Source organism: Opisthorchis viverrini (assembly GCF_000715545.1).
Source record: "Opisthorchis viverrini unplaced genomic scaffold opera_v5_420, whole genome shotgun sequence".
NCBI classification, from domain to species: domain Eukaryota; kingdom Metazoa; phylum Platyhelminthes; class Trematoda; order Opisthorchiida; family Opisthorchiidae; genus Opisthorchis; species Opisthorchis viverrini.
In genome coordinates, this window is record NW_008752080.1 from 7,325 (window position 1) to 35,293 (window position 27,969).

At 43.9% G+C, this 27,969-nt stretch overlaps 2 protein-coding genes across 2 annotated transcripts; one reads left to right on the forward strand and one right to left on the reverse strand.

Moving 5' to 3' along the window:
* Positions 1-9: 9 nt before the first annotated feature.
* On the forward strand, positions 10-27,216 carry T265_10908 (hypothetical protein; the record flags this gene model as incomplete). Its single annotated transcript, XM_009177420.1, has 9 exons — positions 10-135; positions 173-371; positions 3,988-4,118; positions 9,320-9,436; positions 14,685-15,034; positions 17,084-17,192; positions 21,690-21,911; positions 25,392-25,504; positions 26,847-27,216. The coding sequence occupies 9 exons, from the start codon at positions 10-12 to the stop codon at positions 26,938-26,940; spliced, it is 1,461 nt and encodes a 486-aa protein (XP_009175684.1).
* T265_10907 (hypothetical protein) lies at positions 6,569-15,621 on the reverse strand (the record flags this gene model as incomplete). The annotated part of the gene is made up of 3 exons (XM_009177421.1): positions 6,569-6,934; positions 15,088-15,205; positions 15,590-15,621. The coding sequence occupies 3 exons, from the start codon at positions 15,619-15,621 to the stop codon at positions 6,569-6,571; spliced, it is 516 nt and encodes a 171-aa protein (XP_009175685.1).
* Positions 27,217-27,969: the final 753 nt, after the last annotated feature.

Genomic DNA, 27,969 nt, shown 5'->3' on the forward strand with positions numbered 1-27,969 from the left:
TGATCGACGATGAAGGGATGTGATTCCAAGGTTCTAACGACAGACACTATCAACCCGAATATTATCAACATAGAATATGCTGTCCGTGGGCCAATCGTTCAGAGGGCATGTGAACTAGAGGCGGGGATTTCACAGGTAAATTTCGAACCTACTTTTTCGTCCACATATTCAGGGAGCCATCAGTGGTTTTACGGAGATAGTCAAATGCAATATTGGTGACTGTCATGCTACTGGACAGCGGCCGATCACGTTTCCGCGCCAAGTGATTTCTATGATGAGCTATCCTCCTCTGCTGAACGACAATACATTACCTGAGGATGCGAAAGCCAGAGCTCGAAGAATGCTGGATAGCTGTTCTGGTCACAGCGTAGGTAGGTTTCGGTTTCATTCTACATGAAACCAACATCGTAACCAAACGACACTGGCTTATTATCGTCAACAGTATCACAGCGTCACTTTCAACTGTCTTTTTTGATAGTCGTTTTGCGAGTGCATATTTTGGAAGACTCAAAATGGTTACAAAACTTTAATCCTTAGACGTAAACAAGCGGGACGCGATTGTTCTTTGGTCCCAGGTTTCTTGGTCGAAGTTTTGGACTAACTGAGATTGACTGTACGGTTTATTGTAAAGACTGGATGCAGTCGTCTTGGCTAATCCGTTGGGCTGATCCATACATCAACTCCAAATTGAAAATTTTCATGAGTTTGTAGTTGTGCCTACGAGGCCGACGACGAAAATCCCAAGTTATGCACGATGATCCTGGTTGAATTTTACTCACATTTTGGCCCTCCGTTGGCCAATACGCGACCTGTAGCCAGTACACTATAAACATTCAGGAATAATAAGACAGTTTATTGGGACTCCGATAAGTAGTTTGCAATCCCTTACACCTGGTCGGTGATTGTCATTGAGCTCCAGGATCCCAGCATGCGTGACCATGCCACACGAGTCGCGAGATACTGAAGTTTCGTGCTGGCCCGTATTCTGAGTAATTTTGAGGAGGGTGTTGTAGATGTTTTAAATCCACCTCACAGATCATTCATCTGATGGGATAGTTAAAAACCACTACAAACATTCAGCAGCCTTTGTAATGGCTGAAAAATACGACTGGCATTTCGGTAAGTGTACGTATGCCTCATTTGCATGAAAAACGAAGAGTCAATGGAACTAGTTGAAGAGTTAATGTTGCGGAATTTTGTCGGGTTCTAATGTTTGTTTCCTCAGCTGGAAAACTCTCAACATGTAGAGTGGACGAGAGTTGCTATGATTTCGTTTGGATAATGGTACACTCATCTAAACAGATGGGCAAGACATCCTTTTTGATAATGATGGGCGTGTTTTTTCGTCCACTGGTTGATCGGTTCAGCGGGTTCATTTTTGCATGATACCCGTTGGAACACCTGGCTTGATCCTGGCCACTTACGCGCGCTGATGAAGTAAACAAGATAGGAGACCGCTTGTTTGGTCCTTTCGATTCATGAAAAAATCAAATAGTTGAACCTCCATTCCCCATCACTGCTGCTACGATAGAGTGACGTTGGCAGTTCACCTCCAGTTGCCTGCACTACAGCATTGTAATACTGATTATCCGGTCTGTCTCTGCGAGCATAATTTGTCATGCATAGGACAGTGCAGTGTGCTGCGCAACCATAACCCCCACAGTCTTTCGGAAATACTCGGTAGAAGCAGCTGGCTCAAAGCAGCCCCGCCTTATCCAGCCTGTAGAATACTGTTTGTGTTGCTGTTGAGGCACTCACCAACGTGACTATGGGTTGGTGTGAGCGTGCCACTGCCTGCAGCTGTAACGACTGAAATGGCCTAGTTAAGCCAGGCGGGGCCTGTTTAGAAGAGTAGCTGCCATGCGGCGCGTAATTTATTACTGCAAAACGTGGAATCAATGGGAATTCCCCTGTAGCTGAGTGAACGAATATAGATGGTTAACCAAGATGAAGGTGACAGCCTGTCACTGTATTCCTCTTTGACTTTCGTCGTGATCAAGTACGCGAATACCAGTTGGGTCAATGAGATTGCTGAAAAGCTCGGATCTTGTTAAAATGACTATACAAAAATAAGCTTGTCTTGCTCTTCGAAAACACCGAATTTCAACTGAATTTTCCTTTAAACGGGTTAAAAATACAAGAGCAATGAGTCGTATTATTTTCCAGGAGAACGCATTCTAGTGGAGAGAGCAGTTCGGCACCCCTGAGAATCACCGAGGGCGTGTTGTACTATACTATGGCTGTTCACAGAGATAAACGGTGTTATGTTTTCGGCAGATTTACGACCAAGGTTATTGATTCTACGTATGGGTCTGCCACATCAGCTTCTATAGTCACACCATATCTTCTTTCAAGCGCTGTAGCAGGCTTGGCGAGAGCATCCCTAAGGAGAGAACGTCACAGTGGCACTGCGCTTCGCTGTTTGCCTGGTATCTAATTCGACGCAACAGTCGATTTGTTTTATACATCTACGTCAGTCGAGCACGACAATGCCTTTTAGAAATGTAATTTGATTTGTAGTAATAATAACAATAGTAATAATAACAAATAATCGTTTCCTCTATGGACATCGTGGACATCATCATTAAAATGGAAGAACGAATAATGGCCACTGAATAGAGTTATTACCGAAAAACGGAGCTTCCTAACCCGACAGGCTCCAGCAGACAGACAGTTGTGGCATTTTGCCTTGTCAGTAAGTGCTTCCAACCATCGATGAGATGTAGCAGTCCAGTAGACGAAATCCGTCAATATCGTTTAGTGACAGGAGCAAATTTTTGCTGCCGGCCAAGTGCCACCCTTTTGTTTCCAGTCTGGTTGTCATCTTTCAGAAAGTGCATTCTTCGTTGACCAATTACCAGAAAGCATAAATTTACGTAATCCTAAATTTTTGACCAATCGTTTATTTCACTGCAGCTTACAATGCGACTCGAATGAAGTTCATTCGAAGTTGCAGAAATCGCTTAATTACTAATCGACATCAGGTATATTTCCATCTAACCGTAGAAGACACATTACAATATGTTTCTCAGTCTAACTAAGGCAGCGTCTGGATATCAAAATCTCGCCCCTTTTTCTTATGGAATATTGCAAGGGATGGTTGAAACATGACCTGAATAATTTTTCATTCACTCTCTTCTCACGCATGCGTTCCATAATACAGTTTTGATCTAAAGTGAAACTTACCGGTGTGTAAAACTGATTTAGACCCGTGTTACTAGAGCCCCTCAACAGCTGACCGTGTAAGAGCATCAACAGAACCTAGGTCGGATGCTGCTGATGGACACAACACATTGAAGTGGAAGAGCTTCTGGGGGATGAATGCGTTCTGGTAACCGGTAATTTCTGTTGTGGCGAAAAGGTGTAATCAATACATTTCCGGGAGTTAGTTGTTTTACCAAAGGTGCGACCAAGGACTGAAGCCCATCAGAATGCGGTACAACTGGTCGCATTTATTCAGCCTCCATAAAAGGGATATTTTTCTCTGACTGATCTCATATACCCGAAAAATGCGTGACAGAAAACAGAGGCCAATATTCTGTCTTCGATCTGAACAATTTTGGTAGGACAAACATTCGATGTCACCGCTCAGGCACTGAGGATGCGTAGATTAGTTTTTCACTTGAAAAAGACGACCTAGCGACCGGTGCCCCAAGACAATAGCCTACATCGTCCGTTTACATTTGACAAGTTGATCGAAAAACGGGTGTTTAGCTTGATGTGAACCCACCAACTGCAATAGCTAATTCATGTGCAACGCTTGTCTGTCCATTATCCGGTGAAAAGGGTGCCATTTTTGTGCTATATTTCTAGCTAAGCGAACAGACCTAAATCAATACAGCATGCAGAAAATTTTTCGATAATGACCAAAAGTCTGTGTGGCCTTGGCTTAGCGAACTCTTCGGGCCACGTTCATCCATTATTACTACCGCTATTATTGCTTATAGTTTTCGGTTCTTTTAACGTGTCGACTTCAATTTTTCCCAGGGTCGTATAGTGATTCGCTTGGTTTGCGTGTGGTCCGAGAAGATGTGGCCCGATTCATTGAACGCCGTGATGGATTCCCGACGGACTGGGAAAATATTTTCCTCACCTCTGGCGCTAGTGAGGCAGTCAAGGTTAGTAACGCATGCTCAGTTTACAACTACGGCTGAAATGCTTAATCTTTTCTCATATGCCGTAGACCAGTGGAGAGTATATAACAATCAGTCAATCAATCAATCAATTTACCAGCTATAAACCGTGTGCCATAGGCACATTGGTTCCAGCTGCTCCAGTTTAGATCATCGGAAGACGGGAAAGTGAAACATGCAACTAAGCCTTGGAGGCGAAGGCCTGTTCAGATTGTTCGGAAATTTGGTAGCTACGCATTGAAGGCACCACTGACTGCGCGACTGGGCTATTTACTCCAATTTCATTAACCACTGGTGAGTCCCCAGTGGTGGTGGGTCCCCATCCAGGGAAGCGGTAGTTGCTCACCCGACTAAGTTTACTGGTTAGTGCTTTCGTACATCGTTGCCAGGTCATACACTATCCACCTCTCGGTCGCTTCACTCAGCATTGAGCTGAGAAAAAAGAGCTCTGTGTAGCAGACGGTCTTCTTGCATGCAGAGTAAATGTCCCAACCAGCGCAGCTTATAAAGTATGAGTAATTCATCTATCGTGGGAGAGTTCCTTCTTCCTAAGACCATCTGGCGTACCGCAACATTACTAATCCGATGTCCCCACCTGACCTGACCAATGTTGCGGAGACACCGATGATCAGATGCTGACGTCTTCCGTATGTCCTCTGCGCGTAGGGGTAACGTCTCTGATTCACAAAGCAGTTTGGATTGCACTACCACAGTATAAACTATATGTCCTCTGCGCGTAGGGGTAACGTCTCGGATCCACAAAGCAGTATGGATTGCACTACCACAGTATAAACTCTTCCCTTGACGGACAAGCTCACGTCGTGTCGACGCCATAGGTGTCGGAGGTTAAGAAAAGCTGCCCTGGCCTTTCCGATTCGAGAAATATTCTCATCTGTAGCCAGTCCACTGGAACTTATACAGCTGCCCAGGTAAACAAATTTATCTACCACGTCAATTGGCTCACCTGCAAGGATGAGGTGTGGGTTTGATTCCACCCAGTCTTGTAGCAGCACTTTGCAGGTGTGAAGTGCATGCCAAACCGTGCGTAAGAGTTATTTAGGTCATTCAAAGTCGTTTTGCATTTGGAAAGTATCTGAACAAAGGGAGCAATATCGTCCGCATACTCAATGTTTGTAAGGGAACGTCTCGGGAGCATTTTGACTCCCGAGGTTTTAGAGGCAGGCAGATAAATTTCATGTAGCATTTCAGTAACAAAGTTAAAGAGGAAAGGGGAGAGAGTACAGCCTTGTCTGACACCACTGGCCGTGGGGAACTCAGGCGAGAGCTCCCCGTATACTCCTACGCGCCCACAGGAGTTCGCATACAGTGCCCCCTCATAAGGGAGAGAAATTTGGAGGGGACACTGACCGCCAGACACTGCCAAAGTTTATGACGATCGACAGAATCAAAAGTAGCTTTCAAGTCCAATAAAACGACTAACGTGGAATGTCTAGAGGAGTGGTGATGTTCAAGAATTTGTCTCAAGCTAAAGGTATGGTCGATGCATCCTCGATCAGGGCGAAACCCAGCTTGATTCTCTTGAGTCTTTCCCGATAATCCATCAACATTCGCAAAATAATGCCAGAGAGCACCTTAGATGTAGCGGATACCAGACTGATACCACGATGCTTTTTCACATGGCGTTCTTGCTTCCTTTCTGAAAACTGGGATAACGGTCGAGGAGCTCTGTAGTAAGGTTGCCATACTGTTTACCAGGACCTCCTCACCTTCTTTGAAGAGTGCGGGGTGTAGACCATCCGGGCCAGGTGCCTTGTCGCACTTCAGGATTGAAGTCTCACTCTGGATTTCGGTTGCTGATGGTGGTTTGGTATTAATGTTTCATGCGGGCCAGCTTGATTCTTCCAGCGATTGTGTTGTAGGAGACCAGGTGAACTGTCCTTGGAAGTGCTCAGCCCATCGCTCAAGACGGCGATTGCGATAGTGAATTGCTGTTCCGTCTTTTTCGCGTATTGTCTCACCGACACCTGCCTTCTTTTGACCCGTTGATCGGATCAGCTGGAATAGGGCGTGGGTTTTGCCTTCAGCGAAAGCTTTCTCCATATCCTGAGCTTTCGAAATCCACTAGCGTTCTTTGTCATTCTTTAAGCTCCTGATTATCCGATGTTTGAGGGATCTGCGTGCGCAATCATAATCGCTATTTGCTGGTATGGCCTTTCTGGCAGCAATAAGATCTGCTGGTATCGAAGGTATACAGTGTTTATTGAATCGAGTCAGATGGGTTGTACCAACAGTTCTGAAAGCTGACAGCATTGCTTCTTTCACTCGCCTCCATCTATCCTCTAGGCAATCTTCGTTATCTACATGACTGTGCGTTTCCATATTAGCTCGATACTCTTCAGCTACTGAAACTTGTCGAAGTTGATGAACGGAGCTGCTCTCTTTCGGCACGCGTAGTGCTGACGGAAAACGAAGTGCTAAGCGAGCCCGCAAGATTGCGTGATCAGAATTAAGTTGCGTACCCCAGAAGAAACGACAATTATTGACTGAGGCTCTCCATCAGTATCTGACAGCCATATGGTCCAATTGAGTCCACAACTGTCCTGTGGCAGGTGGTCTCCAAGTAACTGGGTGTGTGCATTTGTTTGGAAGTTCGTACTGGCCAGGAACAGACAATGATCTGCACACAAGTGAAGAAGCCGTTCTCCATTATCTGTACGCTCAGCATCGACTCCAAATGGACTGTCTAACTGTTCTTCTTCCGGACGTTGTTCCGGTCTGAGCAACTCATCAGCATGCACATTCCAGAAAATATAAAGGAACACACTTTGTTTGTCATGCGACTGTTCAGTTATCCCGAGACTATGGTTTATTCAAGGTCCATAAACCAAATGTGCCGCTCTGGCCGATACAAAATTTTATCGATTCGGAAATTATTGAGCTGGTAGGAAATTGAAATACAGCCTGCACTGCCTTTGAATTCTACTCAAGGTCTAAACACCGATCAGGTTCTTTACACTTATCATCTCTGTTCGTGAATGTTCTGTCGGTAAATCAGTGGTTATTCATGCCAGTCTATTAAAACTAGTGGGGTTGATCTTGATGTTCCGCGAGACGGTCTACAGCCGTTATTACTCATATGCGTAGAGAAAAACGTATGATTCAAACGTGATAACAGAGCTAACCGGCTGATAGACAGAGTAGCGAGAGGCCTCCCATCAATGCCCTTACGTTCCGAAGTCTATATTGCAAAACTGGAAACTACTCAACTGCTATCTGCCGTCACCCAGTGCAGAACTTCTACACGATAGTTCAATAGCATATTTTGCACGTCTGACGAAACACTGAACCGAGTGAACCCTCAATACGACCCTGCCTTACATACGGTATACCCCGGAAACTGGCCAGAGAGTCAGATTTTTTCTCAATTTGTTCTCAGTGCGTCGCTCGGGTTTCCGGAGCAACCATATATTCCAATAGTTTTGTTACAATTGAACAAAAACTGATGGCGTGCTTTGAAAACTCTGCTCAAAGGATAATCACCGGAGAGATATTAGCTGAGAAGGTGATATTTTTGTGAATCGGGTTCATGAATGATGACCATTCTGAGAGCAACACTTCAACCTCAGTCAAACCTGCACCCACGTTTTCACTTCCAATAAAACAAGCACATAAGCTCTACCAGTTAAGTGAATTTTTGTTAACTCAGGCAACAACAAGAAAACTGACTGTTTTACTAAACTAAACAGAATGCTTCTACTCCTCGTTTATGCTTCACTACCACCACCACCACCCACTAGTTGTTTTTTCCAGAATAAGGTTGAAATATCCCATTTGCCGCTACTTCCTCTATTCACTTTTGCTTATTCCTGGGATACCGCAGCACCAGACATCTGCACGAATTCGTTAGACAGCATTATCTTATATCATTGAATAGAGGAGTTATCGGATCCACAAACACCGTCGCAGTCATATATCTAGTTGAGTTTGGTCGCTCGGTCAGAGTATCAATCGCGTCCCAATCTGTCTACCAGTTTCATGAAGGATACTGAAAGACATTTTACGGCGTTTTGGTTGCAGCTGAGGTAATAACCACTCATTTGTCCAACCCAACTCTCTGCACTCATAACCACCACGCCTGGACACTGTAGATAGTTATTTCTCATCCTATACTTGACTCTCACCCCTCGTCCCACTCATTTTCATTGATAGATCTTAATTTCCGTTTTGCCGTTGCCCTAGTGACGGATTTGTTTTCCTTGTGTGCATATTTTTGCTTTCATTAGAATGTTTTCACCTTGAGCATCATTATTGCCTAAGTGTCTGTATTCAACTTGATAAGTATTGATCGTTCTCTACGTGCTGTTTTGTATGATTTGCATTAGTGCTACCTTGTTACGCTTTTGCTCAGCCCACCATCAAATCTGCCGGCTGTTTACCAGACTTTCATGAAACGAAACACTCACAGTCGCCTTCACCGTTAAATACTTGCTTGATCGCACTCTCCTGATGTTTTAAAGTGCAAGCCCTTAGAGTAGCTTAACGTTGTGGGATTCCTCAAGGTCTATTCATCGTCGCCTTAATGATATTACGTGGCCGAGCTTGTGTTCTTCTTGAGGTTCATACAACTATGATGATCTCTCGTGCTGGGATATTATTGAGGGTCCTGTCTATATCTCGTCTATTTTAGGTTCTCCTGAATACCTGCCGGGATGTCGTGATGAAAATCAGAAATTGGCATGGCGTCCAGTCAAGCTCTCCTTAGGGGGTTTGAACCCACTTTCAAATACCTTGCTTGGCTATGGAATTAACCCTAGGCTTCTGTACATATATTTTGGGTTCCTATTGAGCATCGCAAGAATTTGTCTTCAGAGTCGGTTGTCTCTACTTGAAAGAATATATGTGCTAGATTGGATTGTCGCTGGGTCAATGAAACAGTAGAAAGACTCGAATGGCCACGCCACATTTCAGGTCCGTTTCCAGGACAACTCGCCCGATCTCTTACCCAGTTATCTTGTGTTCAGAACAAGCTTTCTTGAAAGGTGGTGTGCCGCGTAAACCTCAATACGATTGCGTCGTTTGCGCACAACTGTCGGAATGCAGTTGTTGACAACTAAAGGTTTACTAAAGCTGTGGCATATTTTTTATTTTTCTGTTGTACGATTTTTTGCATTTATTTGGATCACGTGCAATTCTCCTTTCTTTTTCGCCTACATTGTTTATTTCAGTACGTCCTCTATCTTCTTTCTACTGGTGAAACAGGGGACCGCCGAACCGGCATAATGGTTCCGATACCTCAGTATCCGCTCTACTCCGCTACCAACGCCGAGCTCAATAGTTATCAAGTAAGCAGGTCAATATCAGTGCTCTTCAGATAGGTCACCAATGGTTTATGTGTCACCCAACAGTTAGTATCCTTCCTCATGTGAGGAATGTCCCTATCCTTCACCACAGTGGACTTGAGGTCAGCGCTAATTCTTGGTGCCTATCGTGTGGTGTGGCGCTTGCGCTTTTTCATGCTACAGTTCGTTGTGAATGTAGACGGGAGTGAGCAGCTTAAAGTGAGCAGCCATTCTGTATGATGTTTGTGGGGGGGATAATTTTTCACTAGCGTATTCAGAGAATTCTGATCTTGCGTAATGGTATATTTCTTTTAGATATGGGTTCAGGGGAAACTTCGATGAGTTATGAGTAAGGGTTTTCTAATGATAGTAGATAGGTGAACCGTAATTCTGCTTGTTCTATGCGCTTCAGCAACTGACCTTTTAGATAAGATGCTTCTGTGTAACACCGAAGAACCTCAAATTGTACTAGTTACTCATATCTTGAGGTTCTACACACCCACTTTAAGGAATAAGGAACTACAGTAATTCCAGCTTCCCAACTTATGAATTTCATGAATATTCTGGGATCTTGCGTAGGACAGTTTACACTTTTCATTCGTCACGTTTTTATCCAGATTGGGTGTGCTCAGGAGTGCTGTGTGAGGCGATTCCCCTGAGTGTTTGTAATTTTTTACCCTTTCCCTTCTGTAAAATGAGTTATGGTTATCCCCTCTATAAGACCACCTCAAGGAGCCGACCAATAGTGATACCTTCCGTGGCGTAATCTCCCGGGAGAGAGAAAGTTACCATTGCAATACTTTTCAAGAAACAAAGCAGAGGCTATCTGTCTGCTTGCGCACACAAAACTCCACCAACAATTGTCGCTTTTTTTAAAAAAAAATCGTAAAGCAATCCGACGAAAAACCAACCGTGGAGCAATGTTCATGAGCTTTATTATCCTAGGTATCACTATCTCATCTTGTGGTAGCGTGAGTACGTTCTACGTTTTCTGCTTGGAGGAGGGCTTTAATCTTTCAACTCTTGTTAGAAACTGTCGGACTGCTTAGGGTATGAAAGCAACCTCTGTCAATCATATCGTACTACTTCAGATGATATTCGTAGAGTTTCATTCTCCATTGAGATCTCGGTTATTAGGTAGCCAAAATCCGCTCATGATAGCGTTGCTGTTGCTGAAGAACTCTGAACGGATTTTGCCTGCGATTCAAGTTATGTGACACTCAGACCAAGAACACGTAAAACAAGGGACAATGATTCGAGTGAACGTGTTTGCTGATTACCAGCAATAGACACTTTTGTCAGCCAGTTTAGTTTTCCTTCACCGATTTGGAACGCGAGATAGAACTGCATTCTGGTCTACTTACCATTGGTTACTGAGCTGTGTAAAAATCTTTGTGACCTGCGGCCCGGCTTTTCTGTATGGAATAATTGCTCCATCATTCCGATCCTGTTCGCGTCCCCTCAGCTGTTTACCCACACGGCTAGTATCCATTCTTCTCAACACCCCGTACGCCACATATCGCAAGTTGAACACTCAGCAGTGCAGCTGAGCGGCCGTTCTAAATAAAACATAATCGGTTACTCTACTGTCCGGTTGTTATTGTCTCGTAATTCGGAGTCATTTTCAAGAATATGCGTGGCTGTTCACTATATTTGAATGGCGCTTTCTCTCTACAATTGAAGAGGTCCCAGCAGAGATTACCTGCTGAACCTGAAACGAAGCGANAGCGAGCGATCAGTTCCGAAGGTTCCATAATTTGGAGGTCGACCAAGACCTATTTTTATGCGACCAGTGAATGCATTTTGAGTCAACAGTTAGTTTTTGTGTGAAGAAATATGTTAGCTGTTCATGTTTATATTTCAAGCTCATTCGAGACATGTTTCCCTAACCGTAAACAGCTAGCATAGGGTAGCACTTGGGGCCCATTTTTTCGCGGTATTTCACTTAAAAAACTGAACATGCTACACTTGCGCATACGATTGACAATAAATACCTTGCTGCATTTCTGAAGCTCAAATTTAAGATCCAATCGCAATATTCTACCTTACCGTGCTTTGGTTGTCTGGATTTTCTTGACCGGTGATTCTCAGCTTCTACAACTGGTTGTTTCATGTATGTGTAGGTCTAAGCTCTGGGGATGGGGCTCCTTCACTTGATTAGATGTCTGTAAACAGCCTCTTCTTTGCCGATCGACCCTCAACGCTTGAGCCAGCAAACACCCTTTGCTTACGGTTCATATTTATGTACTAGCACACCGTCGCTCTGATTCACTTGGATATACTTTTTCATCGAAGAATTACCACTCTGTTATCCATTACGAAAAGTTCAGATGCAGCAGAGGTAGACATCAACACACAAGTATGGCGTCTCAGGCCATCTGGAGCCAGACCTGGACCGTTTTTTCGAATCGGCTTACTGTTCGTTGCCATTCAGTATCTGTTGTTCTGCTGAGCTGTTTGACTGATCGCCGTCTGATTCTTTACGCGGAATTTATTGTCAAACACAAATTACTTAATATACCAAAGTTAGCATTATTGTCTATCAAACTTCTTGTAGTCATAGGTATTCAAACAAGGGCTTTTACTTCGCTGGCGTATGTGTGCTGATAGCCTACACAGGTGTATTTTACACTGGATAAAAACTGTTTATATTGATACCTTGCATTAACAGAATAGGTAAATTTTATTTACAGCCCATGCGTTAACCAGTCAAATAGTTGAGGCATTGGTTCATCTTGTCGCGAAACATTCAACCGGATCTGCCCGTAATAGGCTTTGAAAAACCTAATCGTACTTATGTGGTGTCATGTCTCTCTAGGAGACTGGCATCATAGAATGATCTACTCCACATTTATCAATGAGATTCAAGGGTGCGGCCACAACTGCCCAAAATATGAATACAGTTGTATATCAGAATCCTCCAGTGTATGGCAGAAAGGATAATGTGCGAGGACAGGGCTGAGAAACTTTCAGGCCTCAATTTGTCGTTTAGTGAATGACAGGACCATGCACTATAAACAGTCATTTGTTTATGGTTGGGTTGCGTCGGCAGTATGCAAGGCTTGTTTCATTTGGATATTTCTTCAACGGTAAGAGAATCGCCCTGATGTTTTACACAAGCAACGTTCCATCGAAACATGATTCAAACTGTCAAGTAACGAGGTCTGTTTACAGTATCATTCTTATATTAAAGCTTCGTCCGATTAGAGCCACACAAACAGGAGGCACTTTACAAGATAGTCAAGATTTCTCCTGGACGAAATTGTTTCCTCCAAGAAGAGGCAAACGACGCTCCATGTCTTTTGCATTCAAACTGAGATCCAATTGACAAACCTCCAATCTAGTAGTTGGAAGATTCTATGAACAAGGAATTAGGCAGTCATTTCCAAAACAGTTGTGTGGTGACTTGAAAGACGCCTCTTTGGAAGACATTCGCTGCTGGGAAGAGATGACAATCGCTATATATGACGTTGGAGACTTCACATGTGATGTTCTCCGATTGCACACTGATTGTCACTTTCTGCCACAAGACCTTGTATCGCTTCGAGGCCGCGGCTTAAGTCCCCTAGGCAGTCTGTTAAACCTCAGCCTAAACGACGCCACACAGGGGCTTTGACGGTACCAGGAATTTCAAGAGATGGAAGAGACATGAAGTTGAATGCAGCAAGAAGAAGGCGGAAGCCGCAAATTTTAATTTCGTCCCTATTAATGTTCCCCAAGTCCCAATTTGAAGAGAGACTGCGGCCGCGCACCCTCCGGAAGGGAGTCAACATTGCGTTCCTTTGATTTCGCAGCCGAGCGTTACTGGCCTTGATTTTGTGTTAACAAACGGCAGTCTGTATTCTGAGCCGTTCGTGAACCCTAAGGGTGAAGACATAACCCGGTCATTGTCTATCGTTAACGAATTTTCTTTGGAGGGACAGTCTTCCGTGATGTATTTTCTCCTGAACCGGGCGATCTACATTTCACTTTTGAATGACAGTCCTGTTGTCAATTCCATCAGTCACCGGAGGTAACCAACAGAATCACAATTTGTATCCAAACACTCGGAATCGCTATAGTTAAACCGAGGTCGGTAGCTTCATCAAGAAGCGTTTGTTTCCCGACTTCAAATTGAGGTCTTCCTGTTGGGGAGTGGTAGCGAGATCAAAATTTTCCGGTCTGCTTTGAGAGGTTTGTGTTTTTCTCTTTAACGTAATAAAATCGTATGGTGGGGTCTCTATTCAAAGTTGCATGTTAGGAGGGAACATCGTGTTCCACTACACTGGTATAACATCTAGTTTCCATAAAGTGTCATCATTTATTGAGCTCTCGTGATCGATGTAGTTTAGTTCGACTTTCGAATTGTTCCGATGAAGATTTATCCTTTTTGAAACGATTTTATTCAAGTAAAATGAGTTTTCGGATGTACAAGATCATACCGTGCACTGAATTTTGATCACATAAGTTTTCCGAACGAGATAACCGAACATCAACAGCTTACGGGACGGAGAAGGTGCTGTGGGCTAGAATAGGCTTTGGTTTCCAGATGCTCGATCCTGGATGAATAGTGGTACACTCGTTTGCAAATTCTTCCTGTTAGCACGATAACCTGGAACATCCTTCCCTATCGAATACATGTACTATAAAATCCTTCTGGCCACTGTGGAACTTTAATAAACGTGCAGGTGCTTCTGGCCACTGTGGAACTTTAATAAACGGGCAATCACACTGGAACAGGTGGTAGCGCTGCAGGTTACGTTTTTGTCGGCCGTGAACATTACTTGATTCCTATTACTCCCGACACTTTCGAAATTCAACAGAGTCAAACAGTGCAGCTGTGGCGCTCTTACATACAGCACAGCTGTGATACAACCTGAGGAAAACGTGCAGACTGCTACAGGGCGGGAGGGGGTTGTCGGTAAACTCAGCTAGGGACAGTCACAAAGCCAGAGTGTGATCAATAATCCTTCTTAACCTCCGGAGCATGCGAAACTATTCAAAGTACCGCATGAAACGGCGTGGAAATGCAAGAATTTTCCACGACCAACGAGCTTTAATCCATAGTCACAAAGCAATACCTGGAAATGAACCCGTACTGCACCAAATCGATTTTGAAGCTCTGAAGCGGACGGGTAAGTGAACTGCGTTTATCTTAAGCACAGAACACCAGTGCTTTTGAGCCAATGAACTACAATTTCACTGTGATTATGTTGTGAATCCTAAAACTATGAGTGTCACCTTTCCTTCTTTCTCATATTCCCGAAACCAGATCAACTACTATCTCGATGAAAATAACCACTGGGCTTTGCACATTCCTGAGCTGGAGCGTGCACTGAATGCGGCTCGGGACCATTGCATACCTCGCGCGATTGTTGTAATCAATCCCGGTAACCCGACTGGACAGGTATTATCTCGTGAATGCATGGAAAACGTTGTTCGGTTTGCGTTGGAGAATCGTTTGGTGTTGTTAGCGGACGAAGTGTATCAATTCAATGTATTCCAACCTGATACACATCCGTGGGTTAGCTTCAGACGCGTGCTTCATGAAATGGGTCCACCATATTCCACGCAATTGGAACTGGCTTCTTTCATGTCTGCAAGCAAAGGGTACATGGGAGAGTAAGTTTTGCAAAGTTTGTTATTGAAGAGGGTGTTAGTCGTTCAGGTGTAACCCTTCCGATATCTGGCTGCCGTGTCATCAGAAGGAAGTATGAAGGCTGGGATACTGCCAGGTTGCCCAAATCTAGACAGGTGTAGTCGAGATGCAGAGATTGAGTTCGAACCACAAACCTACAGGTCAGGAATTTCGCACCTTAACCACAGCTATCTCGAGCTCAAATTGGTCATCGGTGGCTCAATTCGTTATGATGGCTTTTTTGTTCGCATCGGATGGGCAGTTAGGTACCCATCTTAGCGAACAAACCAATGGCTATGTTTTTGGTGTGCATGTGTTCAAACGCTCACTAGGCTTCAGGGCCGTCATATGGTTCAGAAATATGCCAGTATTATCTAGTAGAATTTCTGAAATCTTATTCAATGATCATCGGTTTTATGTGGTGTAATTTACTGTACTGCGGCCGCATAGTAACAACTCGAAGATTGTTGAGGATGATGCATTCCGGTCACACGAATTCAATGTGCCATGCGAAGGAGCACTTACCAAATACGACCAACCTTCGCTTTTTTCGAGATAGACTTAGTGACATTTTAGTGCAGAATATATGAACTATACGCTATGCTATATGCTAGGGCGAGATGGCTTAGTGGTTGGTGCGCCAATGCACTGACCGGAAGGTCCGGGGTTCGAACCCTACCTCTGCATCTCGACTTCTCCTGTCTAGGCTTGGGCAAACTAACAGTATCCAGCCCTAGTGTGGCATGGCAGCTAAGTATCGAAAAGGTGTTACAGCTGAACCAATGGATTAGAGAAACACTACTTACAGATTTTTCGTCGTACGTTAGATTTTTAAAAAGTACGAAGGAGTTTCCGACGAAAACTGTTCCATCATCACTCTACGTAAGGACGTCGCTCACTTGCAAAACCGGATTTCTAGGGGAAAAACTGTTTCCTTTTTGGGAGGTGTGTCGATTCCTTTTTTCTCTCAATAAACGTTTGGAAAAAAGCACTTCTTTCAACGACCGGGAACGCATGTATTCCATGATCCGAAGGTTTTGTTCCGTCGATCAGCAAGCCTTGTGTCGACTGCGTAAGGCATCTTAAATTTCTGCGCCTTTTGAAGCGGTAGAATGAAGACCCATTTGGACACGAGACTTCAGACTGTCTTTCCCTTAATTCTACGAATCTACTGGTGTCAAACAATATTGTCGCTGCCCAACCTTCAATGTTGCTGTAGACCGGATGATGGAATCCTTCCTAACTGGCTATTGGAGTACCTTTAAGGCGTTCGCTCACAGAAAGTGAATATGTATGATGATTTCATGAAGGTACCTGAACAGTCCTGAGACACTGGAAAGAATTCGGTTTTCTTGGAAAGAAATCCTTGTTCAGCGAAATCACAAATAGTGCCCAAAAGTGTTGTTGGAACTGTGCTACCTGAAGGCATTTGTTGAACCCATGTTTTCACTGAACTGCTGCTGTGTGTCCATTCTTACTTTATCTATTTTATGTGTATGTTCTGGCTTTCCAAATCACAAAGGATTTCCTTTACCAGGCTGCTTTTGTTCTTTCCTTCATTTTGCGTTTAATGTGAATAAATTAATTTAAGTACTACCGTTGCTGTCAAGGATGATCCCCCTAGCGATGATGATGCTATTGCCTGTATGCATAGTCAAAATAGGGGAACTTTTAGGTTCTGTTAGGGAACTCACAGCTGGACGAAGTCAGTCAATCTCACAACGCGAAAAACAGTTCCTAAAGCTTTTCGGGACGTGACATTGTCTCCTTATTGATATGACATCTTACCTCCTAATAGGTAAGTCACTGGAACTGGGCTGTTAGGTTCTCAGAAGTACGATCATCTCCGAATTCGCTTGTTTTTTCAAAGTTCTAGAAGGGAAAAAGCATCAGAACCGCATTCCACAAGCTGTATAGCAGGTCTATTCAAATGTGTGCCAGTTTTGGTGTGACCAGTGTGTTCTCTTGTCAGTTCTTCCGAATCCAACTCTTTTGTTCACAGTTGTTTTTGTTCTTCAACATATGGATTCCAGGTGCGGGTTCCGTGGTGGCTATTGCGAACTGACTAATTTTTGTCCAGCTGTACGGGCACAGCTTTACAAGGCATTATCCGCAAGATTGTGCCCCTCGGTGCTTGGTCAGGTAAGTCCTTTTCTCACTATCGGACGTAGTACGAAAAGAATGTATGATGTAAACAAATTTTGTTTTGCAGGAAACTCAGATGGAACCCAGTTAATTCTCTCGTTTATGATGTTTTCTAGCAACCTTACGAGTGTTGTATTACGAGTTATGATGTAATTTCAACTCAATACTTGGAATAGCCATCGAAAGTGGATTCAGTGGTTGGATGACCAAGAAGAGAGATTTTGCTTGAGTGTGTTGACGTGCGTCTGAATGAGTATCTGGTGGTGTAGACACTCCGGAATGACTATGGGAGGCTAGCATCAAGTCTCTTCCTCATCCGTTTTTAATCTTTTCTCAACAACAGGGCTTTCAAGTAAATTGCGACAGTGAAACACGAGTGTTGAACATTGATTTTGTACTGTCGATGATGGTGATGATGTGGCTGTTCTACGTGACACATGTAGTGTTGATACGTAACCTTCTGCCACGTTAGCCGATATTGGGTATCAAAAGGAAGGTTCAGGTTCGAAAATCCTCACTATATACGGACAAGCAAACTAATGTATACGGTAAACCTCAGTTTTCCACTTTTGTGATGCGACAGTAGGTACCCAAGTGCAATAGTTGATCAATACCGCGCAGTATGAAAATCCACACACGCGATGACAGTAAGTGGAACGGAGCCGTGTTAGTCCCGGTTGTCGCTAATTCTAGAGAGACCACTTCTGTTGATTGTGGTGTGACATGGATCACAGGAAGGCCGTAACAAGTTTAACAAAACAAGTTAGAATCTATAAATGCGCAGTCGATTTGCGTACATGAATTGCTGGGCCTCTCAAGCTGTCGATCTAGATTAATAATCACTCAATTTCATGGGGTGGTCCAATGGTGTTCTAAATGGTTCTTCGTGTACAGTGTGTCTTGTCCAACGGATAGCTATTCCTGGGAACAGTCTTTGTAAAAGTATATAAGATTAGCGCGAGCTCTCGCTTGAGTCTGATGACTTCACCAAGACCATATGCATTCTTTAAGGGAGATAATCCATCATTCGATCCAGAGAAAACCTAATTTACCAACCGTTGTACTTGTCGCGTACATCTAGGCAGTTGAGGTTGATATGGAAGGTGGTAAGCCAGTGTCACAAAATGACCTTTCCATTGTTTTCATCGTTATCGACATAACATCAGTATTCAACAATGATGCTTCGCTACCGCCTGTCAGTGTCTTACGGTTTGCGAGTGTTCGCGCTGCCCCCAAGAATTATGGCTGTCTCTATTCATCCGAGTTCGTGACAAAACTCCGTGGTCTTGTGTTTACATGTGGTGCCGCGTGGCTATGACGTTGCTCTAAGCAGGCGCTGCCAGAGTTTTGTTTCATGTGGGAGAGTCACTGTACAATACAAAGTATACGCAAGTAAGCTTCGTACCCAGCGTCGTTGACGCTGAATGTTTTGTCATTCAGTTTACATGCAACTGTACCAAACGAATTTCAAATGCTTGTTGAACTGAAAACTAGAAAGATACTGACCCCTACATGTGCACTGCTGCTTCGTAGTATGCTTAGACTGCCTATTGTTTCGGCTGTTTTGTGGTCCGGGGTCACCAATTTGTGAATTCCTGTCCGGTCAAACAAAGTATGTTTCACACAGTTTTCTGACGGAGTTCCTACGTGCCGAAATCTTCACATTTTTGCATTGAACTTGTGTTATTCTTGGCTGCGTTTTTGTCAATGTTGTCCTTTAGTCTGTAGATCGTTTTTCATCATGAAACATTTGGTTTATGGGGTACTATGTAGCAATGTATCTGAATTCAGGTATGTATACACAGTAAATTCAATAGGGAGCGACTTTGTTTACGCGTCAGTATAAGGGTAGAACCGCAAACTAGACGATGACAGTTAGAGCTAGCCACCAGGACCAATAAATAGGGCTTGCCGTAGGGGCAGACAAACAAAGGTTAGTACACAGAACATAGAAGTCGTCCCAAAGCCCTCCAGTTGAAAGACAGATCGATGGACAAGCTGATTGGGATATACACGCCAATCGCCTTTAATAGGTCTGGGTGCGTATACCTTATATAACCTAATGCATGCATAACATTCATTCATTTCTATCCACAACGTGCTGATGATGTCACTCTGGCCGGTGATGAGACATCTACAACCAAGTTTCGAAGGTCATCTTTCGCATCATCTTTCGCTTTCACGCATCCAACACTGATAGGCAGCTTGCTGCCCTCGGTTCCATGCGAAGCCGATGGACATACAAAGACAGACTCTTAAGATCCATGGGACTCGCTGTTCTACTGCATAACTTCATTTCAGTAGTTGTCTGAGCGAATTATCAAATGCGGCATACGTGATTTGGGTGGTCATTGTACACTTAGTTGTGCAGTCCAGAGATATTTGAGAATGGCTTGAGCAGTTGCCTACCAACGGTTGAACTGTGTGACAAATTTTTGAAGAAAATGAGTATCTAGTGCTCCTAGCTCAAATAGCATCCCAGTCTACTTTAATGTAAACTCCCAAAGTCGAACTCAGCCTGTATGTAGAGTTGGAACTCCGCTAGTTCCTGAAAACAAGCGTTGGATTGTTGCTACGGTCTGCATCTTCTAAACAGGCAGTTCAAAGAGCTCACAGTAGTTGATTTCCGGGAGCCAGCTTTTCAAGTAGCAGTCATCCTAAAATTCAATTTAATCAGCATCCCCATGTAGTTTTACAGGCGTTTTCCAAAAATTTTCATTCCAACGATTCGCCGCGTACTTACAATCGAGAAATGTTTTGTCCTTGTTGGGCACCATGGAGTGGTGTATCATACACAGACAAATTGCAAGACTCCTAACCCGCAAGTGTGCGAAATCTGAAAATGCTGGAAAGCTGACAGCGTTCTAGACGACAGACAAATCCAGTCGATACGTTGAATCATGTGTCCTAGTGTGTTTTATCCTTTCCAAACCTCCAGAAGTTCCATCACTTTATTTATCTCGTTAGGGGTCAAGATTATGGCCGCACTGTTGATACAGTTGTTCGAACATTCAAGCGACCACCGTGATGTCCTGCCATGAATTAATTTGTGATGAAAAACGTTGGTGACCACACAATCAAACTACCCGGCGATTCAAAGTCTTGATAAAGTCCCTCTTTAGTGGTCGAAACGTCGGACAGTTTCATTAATTTAATTCGCTGTGTAGTCACAAACGTTTTCACCATCAACCAATCACACCACATACGAGGCAGGTTGTTAATCAGTCTTTGGCTAGGCATATTGATAATGTTGAATGTCAGTTATTTGTTCCTTGCTAAAAGCCAATCTTGGTAGTTCAAATGTTGGACAGTTTCAATTAGTATATTCGCTGTGTAGTTGTCAGCATTTTCCCCATCACGCAACACTCCACAGCGTCTAGAAATTTTAAAATTCTTCGAACTCCTTTCTGAGATGATCTGTGAGTGAATTTGAATTCCATACTTACTCATACTCAGTGGTTAGAACGCGAATTAACTGACCGGAGGGTTCGTGTTTCCTCTGTCTAGGTTTGGGCGACCTGGTAGTATCCCAGCCCTCGTGCTTCCTTTGGTTGGTATGGCAGCTAGGCACCGAAAGTGCGTTACTGCTGAACGATTATCATTATTTTATTATACTTAGTTGTTTAGACCTCAGCGCAGCCCTAATATGCAGTGGATCCTACTTCTGCATACCCTGTTGCCTTAAATCAAAACAATGTTCTAAGTTTTCTTTCACACTACCGCACAATGGTTTGAAATTTGTTAAAGACTGAGCGCCCTTCCGGGGAATGTGATTATTTTTATTCTTAATTCAAACTTCACCGAAGCAGGTGAACCTTTTATACCAGGCTTGTTACCAAATATCCAACTAGTTGTGACTGTTGGGCGGCGTGAATACTTAGGAATATTTATTTCTCAAGATGCATATACAGTAAACTACCTCTTTAGTGTTGAAGAAAAATTGCTGCAATGTTATTTACTACAGTATGTGGATTTGTAAGCAGCTTCAACATGTTGGGACTCTGTGCCGTCAATTAGTAACTCGTCGCTTCTGGACCCCTAATTTCCTTTGGCAGATGACAATGCTTTTAAGATTGAAGCTTCTCAGGTTAGTATACGCAGTGTCTGCTTGATTTTGGAAGAAAGTATGGTAATTTGCTATGAAGATCGTCGCTTTTGTAAGAGGCCTCCTAGAAACTCGAGGACTCGAAGACACTAGCTTTGTTGCGAGAGCGTCTTAGGCCACTGGAACAGGCCACGTTTGCCAGTATCACCAACCGTTAGTGTGTCTCATCTCGCCCCCCACCCACACACCCACTCAAGCAAGTCGCTTAACCTAAGTCATCCGCTTACTTTGACTTTAACTCTCACAGNGCGTCGTAGGCCACTGGAACAGGCCACGTTTGCCAGTATCACCAACCGTTAGTGTGTCTCATCTCGCCCCCCACCCACACACCCACTCAAGCAAGTCGCTTAACCTAAGTCATCCGCTTACTTTGACTTTAACTCTCACAGGCTATGCTAGGATGCATTGTCAATCCACCATCTGAGAACGAACCGTCGTATGCCACTTTTGTCACCGAACGAAATCAAGTGCTGGAAGACCTACGACTTAAAGCGAATCTGATGAGTACAACCTTGAATTCCTTGCCTGGTATGTCGTGCAATACCGTCCAAGGTGCGATGTATGCGTTTCCACGAATTCAACTGCCACCCAAAGCCATTTTGGCTGCTGAAGTGAGTGACAATTCACGGTGTGTGATATATTCACTCCCTATCTGAATCGGAATACCATTTTATGCGTGACCAACTCTTTATTTTGTGTTTAATTGTTGCTGTATACCCGTGAGCTCTCCCCATTCGCAATTTAAGCCTCGTAGTTAAAAAACAGTTTAACTTAACAAGTCTTGTTTCCCTCTTCCTTGAATTTTCTCTCGCATTGTGGTGGACAGTATTGTGTTCCCAAGTGCGGACGTTTTTTGCGCTTGGAATGATCACCCGCTATCTGCACGGTGAATAATTCGCGTTACAAAATGACTTTAGTGAAGTCATCATCATCATCGACAGCATGACATCAGTGTTCAACAGGGATGCTTCATTGCCGTACAACCATGGAGGGGGAGGAGACAGAATGTGAAAGAGAAAGAAGAGAGACGTCAGCAGTAGCCTGTTTGCGCTTACCCGCCCTGCTGTATGCAGCAAGTAAGGAGACCCGGCTGATGTCACCACGCGACGGCCGATGTGGCATGAATTTATTTGTGTATGTGCAGTTCATGGTTGTACGTGGACTGGGATACTGCCAGGGCGCCCACACCTAGACAGGAGGACGATTAGGGTCCTCATCCAAAGCCTTTGGCTCAAAAGCTTAACCGCAAGGCAGCGGTGTTTGGCGGGAAATGCAAATGCATTACCATTTCTACACATGTCGCCACATGTTCCAACCCCCAACCTGGAGGGCCAGGAGACTGTATTCGTCAGACCTCTAACCATTGACGAACCTGGTATGAGAGACTCTGTGAGTGTCGCCGGGACACTCCCCAGTATAGCTCAATGGGTCGCTGAGGTGCGCAAGTCGTCACACCACGGTAAGGTCCAGTCTCTTCGTGACGAAGAGTTTTACGCGGTAATTTTAGATGGGATAAAAACAAATAGGGAAAGTGGATTTCAACTATACGAGTGTACAGGGGACCAGACCGGAACAACATGGTAAACGATAGACTTGAAACAAAACCAGGCCAAACGCAGCCGAAGCCAAATTTGGGGGGCATAACAGAGTTAAAGTAAGAGGGATAGAATTAACTTACATGTGGTGGTATTCCATGACGTAAACAGACATGAAGGAGTTACAGGTGGACACTGGCGGTTTTCCAATTCACCGAATGGTTGGATCGGGGAATTTAGGGTATAGACACACGGAAATAAACTCACATCGGCAGGTCACAGCACTTCATAGTCATATTGTAGGTGTAAGCAATTGTCGGTTCTGTAATCTAATGAGGCATCTAGGTGTCATGATTTAATTTGGTCTCTTGTCCGTCTTCCAATATGGAAACCTTCAGATTCCAGTGTCCCCTACTGTACACTACCCGACCGTCTTAGATGGGCTTGCAAATCTAATCAAAACCTCGGAGTAGACATGACCACAGGACATTCGCCAAACCAGACAGGAACTCAGTATATTCTTAGTTGATTGCAACTGGTGAGACTGTTCAACGTCGTACAGTTCTTCCACAGGTCGAAATGATACTTTGATATTCCGCTTATCCGATGACCCTTCCGTAACAGTATCGGTTACCGCCGGTGTGTATTTGTTTGCTGAGGGGAACATAGTGTCCACTAACCACGAAGAGTAGATGCGCGAGGGCTGCAAAATGCTTGCGAGGGTACGAAAATTGTGGTATTAGCTTTCCTGCTATCCTGTTTTTAAAAGAAAAGTAATGCGGGTAGATCGTTTTTTTAAAAAACCCATAAGTGGTATCTAAGCATCGATGGGCTTGAGTTTCTTGGTCTTCACCTTCATGACTAGGTACTATGAGTTCGCCGCCTCATGTTTCACTTGGCACGACATTCGAGATATCGCATTGTGATTAGTTTCCTGTATGAAAATATACTGCGATATCTCGAATGTCGTGCCAAGTGAAACATGAGGCGGCCTGCGTGCAGCACACTCAGTTGAAGGACGTCATGAACGAGAGATTCAGTTGAGCCTCCCGTGAAAACCAAATTGATTTGCAAATGAGTGTATTTCTCGAAAACAGTGCAATTTGGGTTCAAGTAGAACACAAGGTTGACGGAAAATCGGCGACTGTGCCTACCTGGTGAGCCCGAAGAAGGGCGAAACCGGTCGTGTATTGTCGAAGAGTTTTCAGCAACCTTGTGAGTAGTTCCCTTTGGGTACCATAAAGTTTGCATCTCATCCGCCACTCCACCCGAAGCCGCAGACGCTAACGAACGACGCAGGTTCATGAGATGCTACTGGAACTCCACTTACTCACTGACTTACAGGTTACAGCACTGAGAGGACTCACAGTAATATATAGTCCGAAATTTCATTGCATTTCTATTTCGTCCGAAATTTTCTAGGATGGAGGCTAATAGCATGACAGTGCTTTTGTTTAATCATAACTCCTATATGTTTTTATCAAGCTTAAAATTAAAACGTCAGATTGGGGTGTTCCTTCTATGTTCATCGTTGCTTGGTGGAGAGAGACTGAAGTCCAACTTGGTGCAATGCTGTGCCCCTATGACCCTCCGAACCACAGCGAAATGGTCACTGTGGCTCACAGATAATCCCTTGCCGAGTTTGCATTGGATAGAGGTCCGGCGAACACAGTGCTGTTTAGAATTGAAACACATGTGGCATCTAGTTCCCTGAAAACTCGTACCAATGCGGGAACAAGCCGTTGTCTTGTAACAAAATCAAATCTTTGATTATTCGATTTATTTTTTGGTACTCTGGTACTTCTGGTGTCACTGTTTGTTTGTTGCTTTTCGACTGCACACGAAATCATGGCCTGTGAGTAACAACCGCGATTTCGACGTCGTAGAGGCTATTTCGACCCCATGTTGAAATTCTGTCAGATGCTAGAGTGACGCTGAATGTACAAGTCAACCAAAATCTTGATGTTTATTGACTTCCGGGAGGTGTTTGGTTCTATGGATGTATCTATTCTTCCGATTACGTTTACTCAGCGGCGTATGCCTCAGAAGTTCTTCAACTTTATCCGTTCCTCAAACGCACGAAGTTTCAAACATGCGAGTGCACGGAGAGTTCTGTAAATGCTCGTCTTTGATGTCTCCGAACCAATGTCGATGTTGTGTATCGTCAGATGCAATTCTAAGGCGGGTATTTATTCATGCCTCAGGTGCTCAGTGAGGGAGGAAGCCTTGCAAAATAGTCAAGAATCGGTTATATAGTTGTGGACATAGGTGCACAGAAAAAATTTCCAATGAGATAAATAGGTTTCGGCTATACAATATATTGCGATATCTCGAATATTGTACTAACTGAAACATGAAGCGGCCTGGTGCAGCACATTCAGTCGCCTAAGAACACCATAAACGAGAGGTTCAGATGGGTTCCAGGTAAGTCACCCTTCAAAATCAAATAAGTATGCAGTAGTATTTCGCTAGGTTTTGGTTTGTTTTGATCCATTACTTGTCCACTTGTTACTGCGTTCGCCCACTTGTTATCCCCAACCGGTATTTTTTCTGTAGGCGAAGGGACAGAAACCAGACTTCTTTTACTGTCTCCGACTTTTGGAAGAAAAGGGTGTCTGCGTGGTGCCTGGCTCAGGTTTTGGTCAACAGGAGGGAACCTATCATTTTAGGTAAGAGCTTCTTCTGTGGCGGTTTGCATTTTTTTATGAACGCTCACTATTACACACTACACTAAAGTTAAACCAGCCATCGAAAACAACGCTTTCCCGGATGTTCGGTCATCGGTTAATTTGCATTTATCTCAGTTACTTATAGGGGAAGCTGCGAACTAACATAGGGAAACCGGTAACCAATTTTAAATGTACCCGTCTGAGATTTGGTGATGGAAGCAAAGGGATACAAATCTGGGACACTCACTGTTATCACCGCTCACGAGCTAGTTCACACTGTCCAAGTTTCCACTCAGGTAGCCAGGGGATCATTCTACGTGGCACCAACAAGTATGAGAATAAACTAAACATTGAGGGCGGCAAAGTGACTGGAGTTTCGTCGAGTTCTAGGAAGCAGTGAAAAGCACTAATTTATACTTCTCGTTAACCTCATTTAGGAATATTCAATTCATTCACTGTAAAAGAAGAGGCTTTGCGTGGTTGCCACTGCGTCTTCGTTTGGTCAGTGACTCCTAGGTGGGTAGAGAGCTTGTCACGGACATCTGCCAATAGGAAACAAATGTAGTGATCTAATCAGAATTTTTCAGCAAACATGTGTCCTGCTCAAACTCTATAAAGTCGCCAGCAACAGAATTTTTCGGAACAGTGTATGTCACATTTTAGAACCCCGTTAACTACGGACCCAACCGGATGAAGCCCATGTGGAGGCTCACTGCGTAATGTAAAGGGCTTGTTATCCGTTGTGAATTACGGTAACTGAACTGTGATCCATATTAAGATGTTCACTGACCGGATACGCATCTGTACACAACAGGCCAGGTAACTAAGTGCACACACTTGTCTGATTATGCACAATTGTCCAAATCGCCGTATGGTTAGGAGTCGGAGTAAGAACATGCACCACAGATATGTTTGAAACAGGGTTGCTTTCGACGAGCTAACCCTGCAGGTGACACCGGTTTATCTAGGAAAACCGAGAGGTTATTAGCAGCTTTTTCATCCCTATCGAAAATCATCATTGCACATCGCGTATCGGCAGGGCGATTCGACTCGGTGACATTCCGGTTAGGTAGACGATCAGCTAAAAATTAGGCTACTATTAGTTAATCAGCAGTTAGGTTACGAATCTACTCAACCCTCAGTCAAGTGGCTCAGTCATATGGTGACTGATTCTGTTTACTGCTCGCTACCGGCAGGTTTTCTATCAAGGCTTGATGAGGGTTCAAACACGACTGATATGAATATGCTTGTATTCCCATACTTTTCATATTTTCTCGAGCTTGTCCAGTTCCCGTGGGTAAAATGTGCTCCCCTCACTAAAACGCTACTTTTTTCGCTTCAGAATCACTATTCTCCCAACTTTGGAGAAAATCAAATACGTAGTGGATTGCTTGAAAGACTTCCACACCAAATTTATGGCCACCTATTCCGACTGATGTTTTATGATTTAATCCGTAAACAACAGTTTCACCCTTCCTTTACCGTTATTGACTCCCTTTCAACACCCTGATGGTGTTCCAACTCAGGAAGTTACTACACGTCTGTGTTCATCCATACCTCGTTTCTTTTACCCTATTCAGATTGGATTGAATTATTTGAGGACTGATGTCCTACTTCTTGTAACGCAATGTTTTTTACTCTCTGAACCAATGTATCTCATTCTTACTCTTTTGCTTCCGTAGTCTCTGATGTTGGCTATTGCTCTGTCCGTAGTTTCACAATAAAACCTTTGTCTTCGATTTGTACACTGACGTTTATATGAAGCCATTGGTGGGATTCCGGTGACCTTTCAGCTATCACCATCCATATCGGAATTAAGTTTGCTCCTGCATCTCCAAGCTCGTTGTTGGAGGTCGGCTTCAGTCAGTTTTGTAAACTTGTCCATTCGAAGTACGTTATGCTATGAAAATCACCACAGCTATTTTGTCTCTCCTTTATAGCGTCCAGCAGCTTTTGGGGATCGTTTCTTTACTGTTCTTGAATTTTATTTTGCTATATGTAAGCATATTAGTGCACTGCTGTTGATGACCATAACACAAATCAGAACGTATGTGCACTAATAAAAGTTTGGTTTGGAACACGTATAAGAATAAATACAATGCTGAATGGGAGCAAGTCAAAAGGGAACTTACTGTATGCGAGAGTCCCTTGGTGGAAGTCCGGGTGGCGGGAACGTGTTTCCTCCGCAGTTTGGCTGCTACACGTGTTCCATAATTGTCCGCGGACTTGGAGTGTGGTTGACTCCTTGCTCCCTGCGTGCGCGCGAGTCTGTGCTGACTGTGTTCAGTTTCCCTATATGTAGGTCCGTTTGCGTGTACGTGGGCACGTCAGCAAAGGAGAGGTTGCTACGCTCACTAGACGGTGCAATCGACGTCTGATGAGTCACCTTAATGTGACGTGATTGTGGGCATGAGAAAAGACAAGTCTCGTGATCCAATGGGCGACTGTGAGCTAAGCAGTCAAGT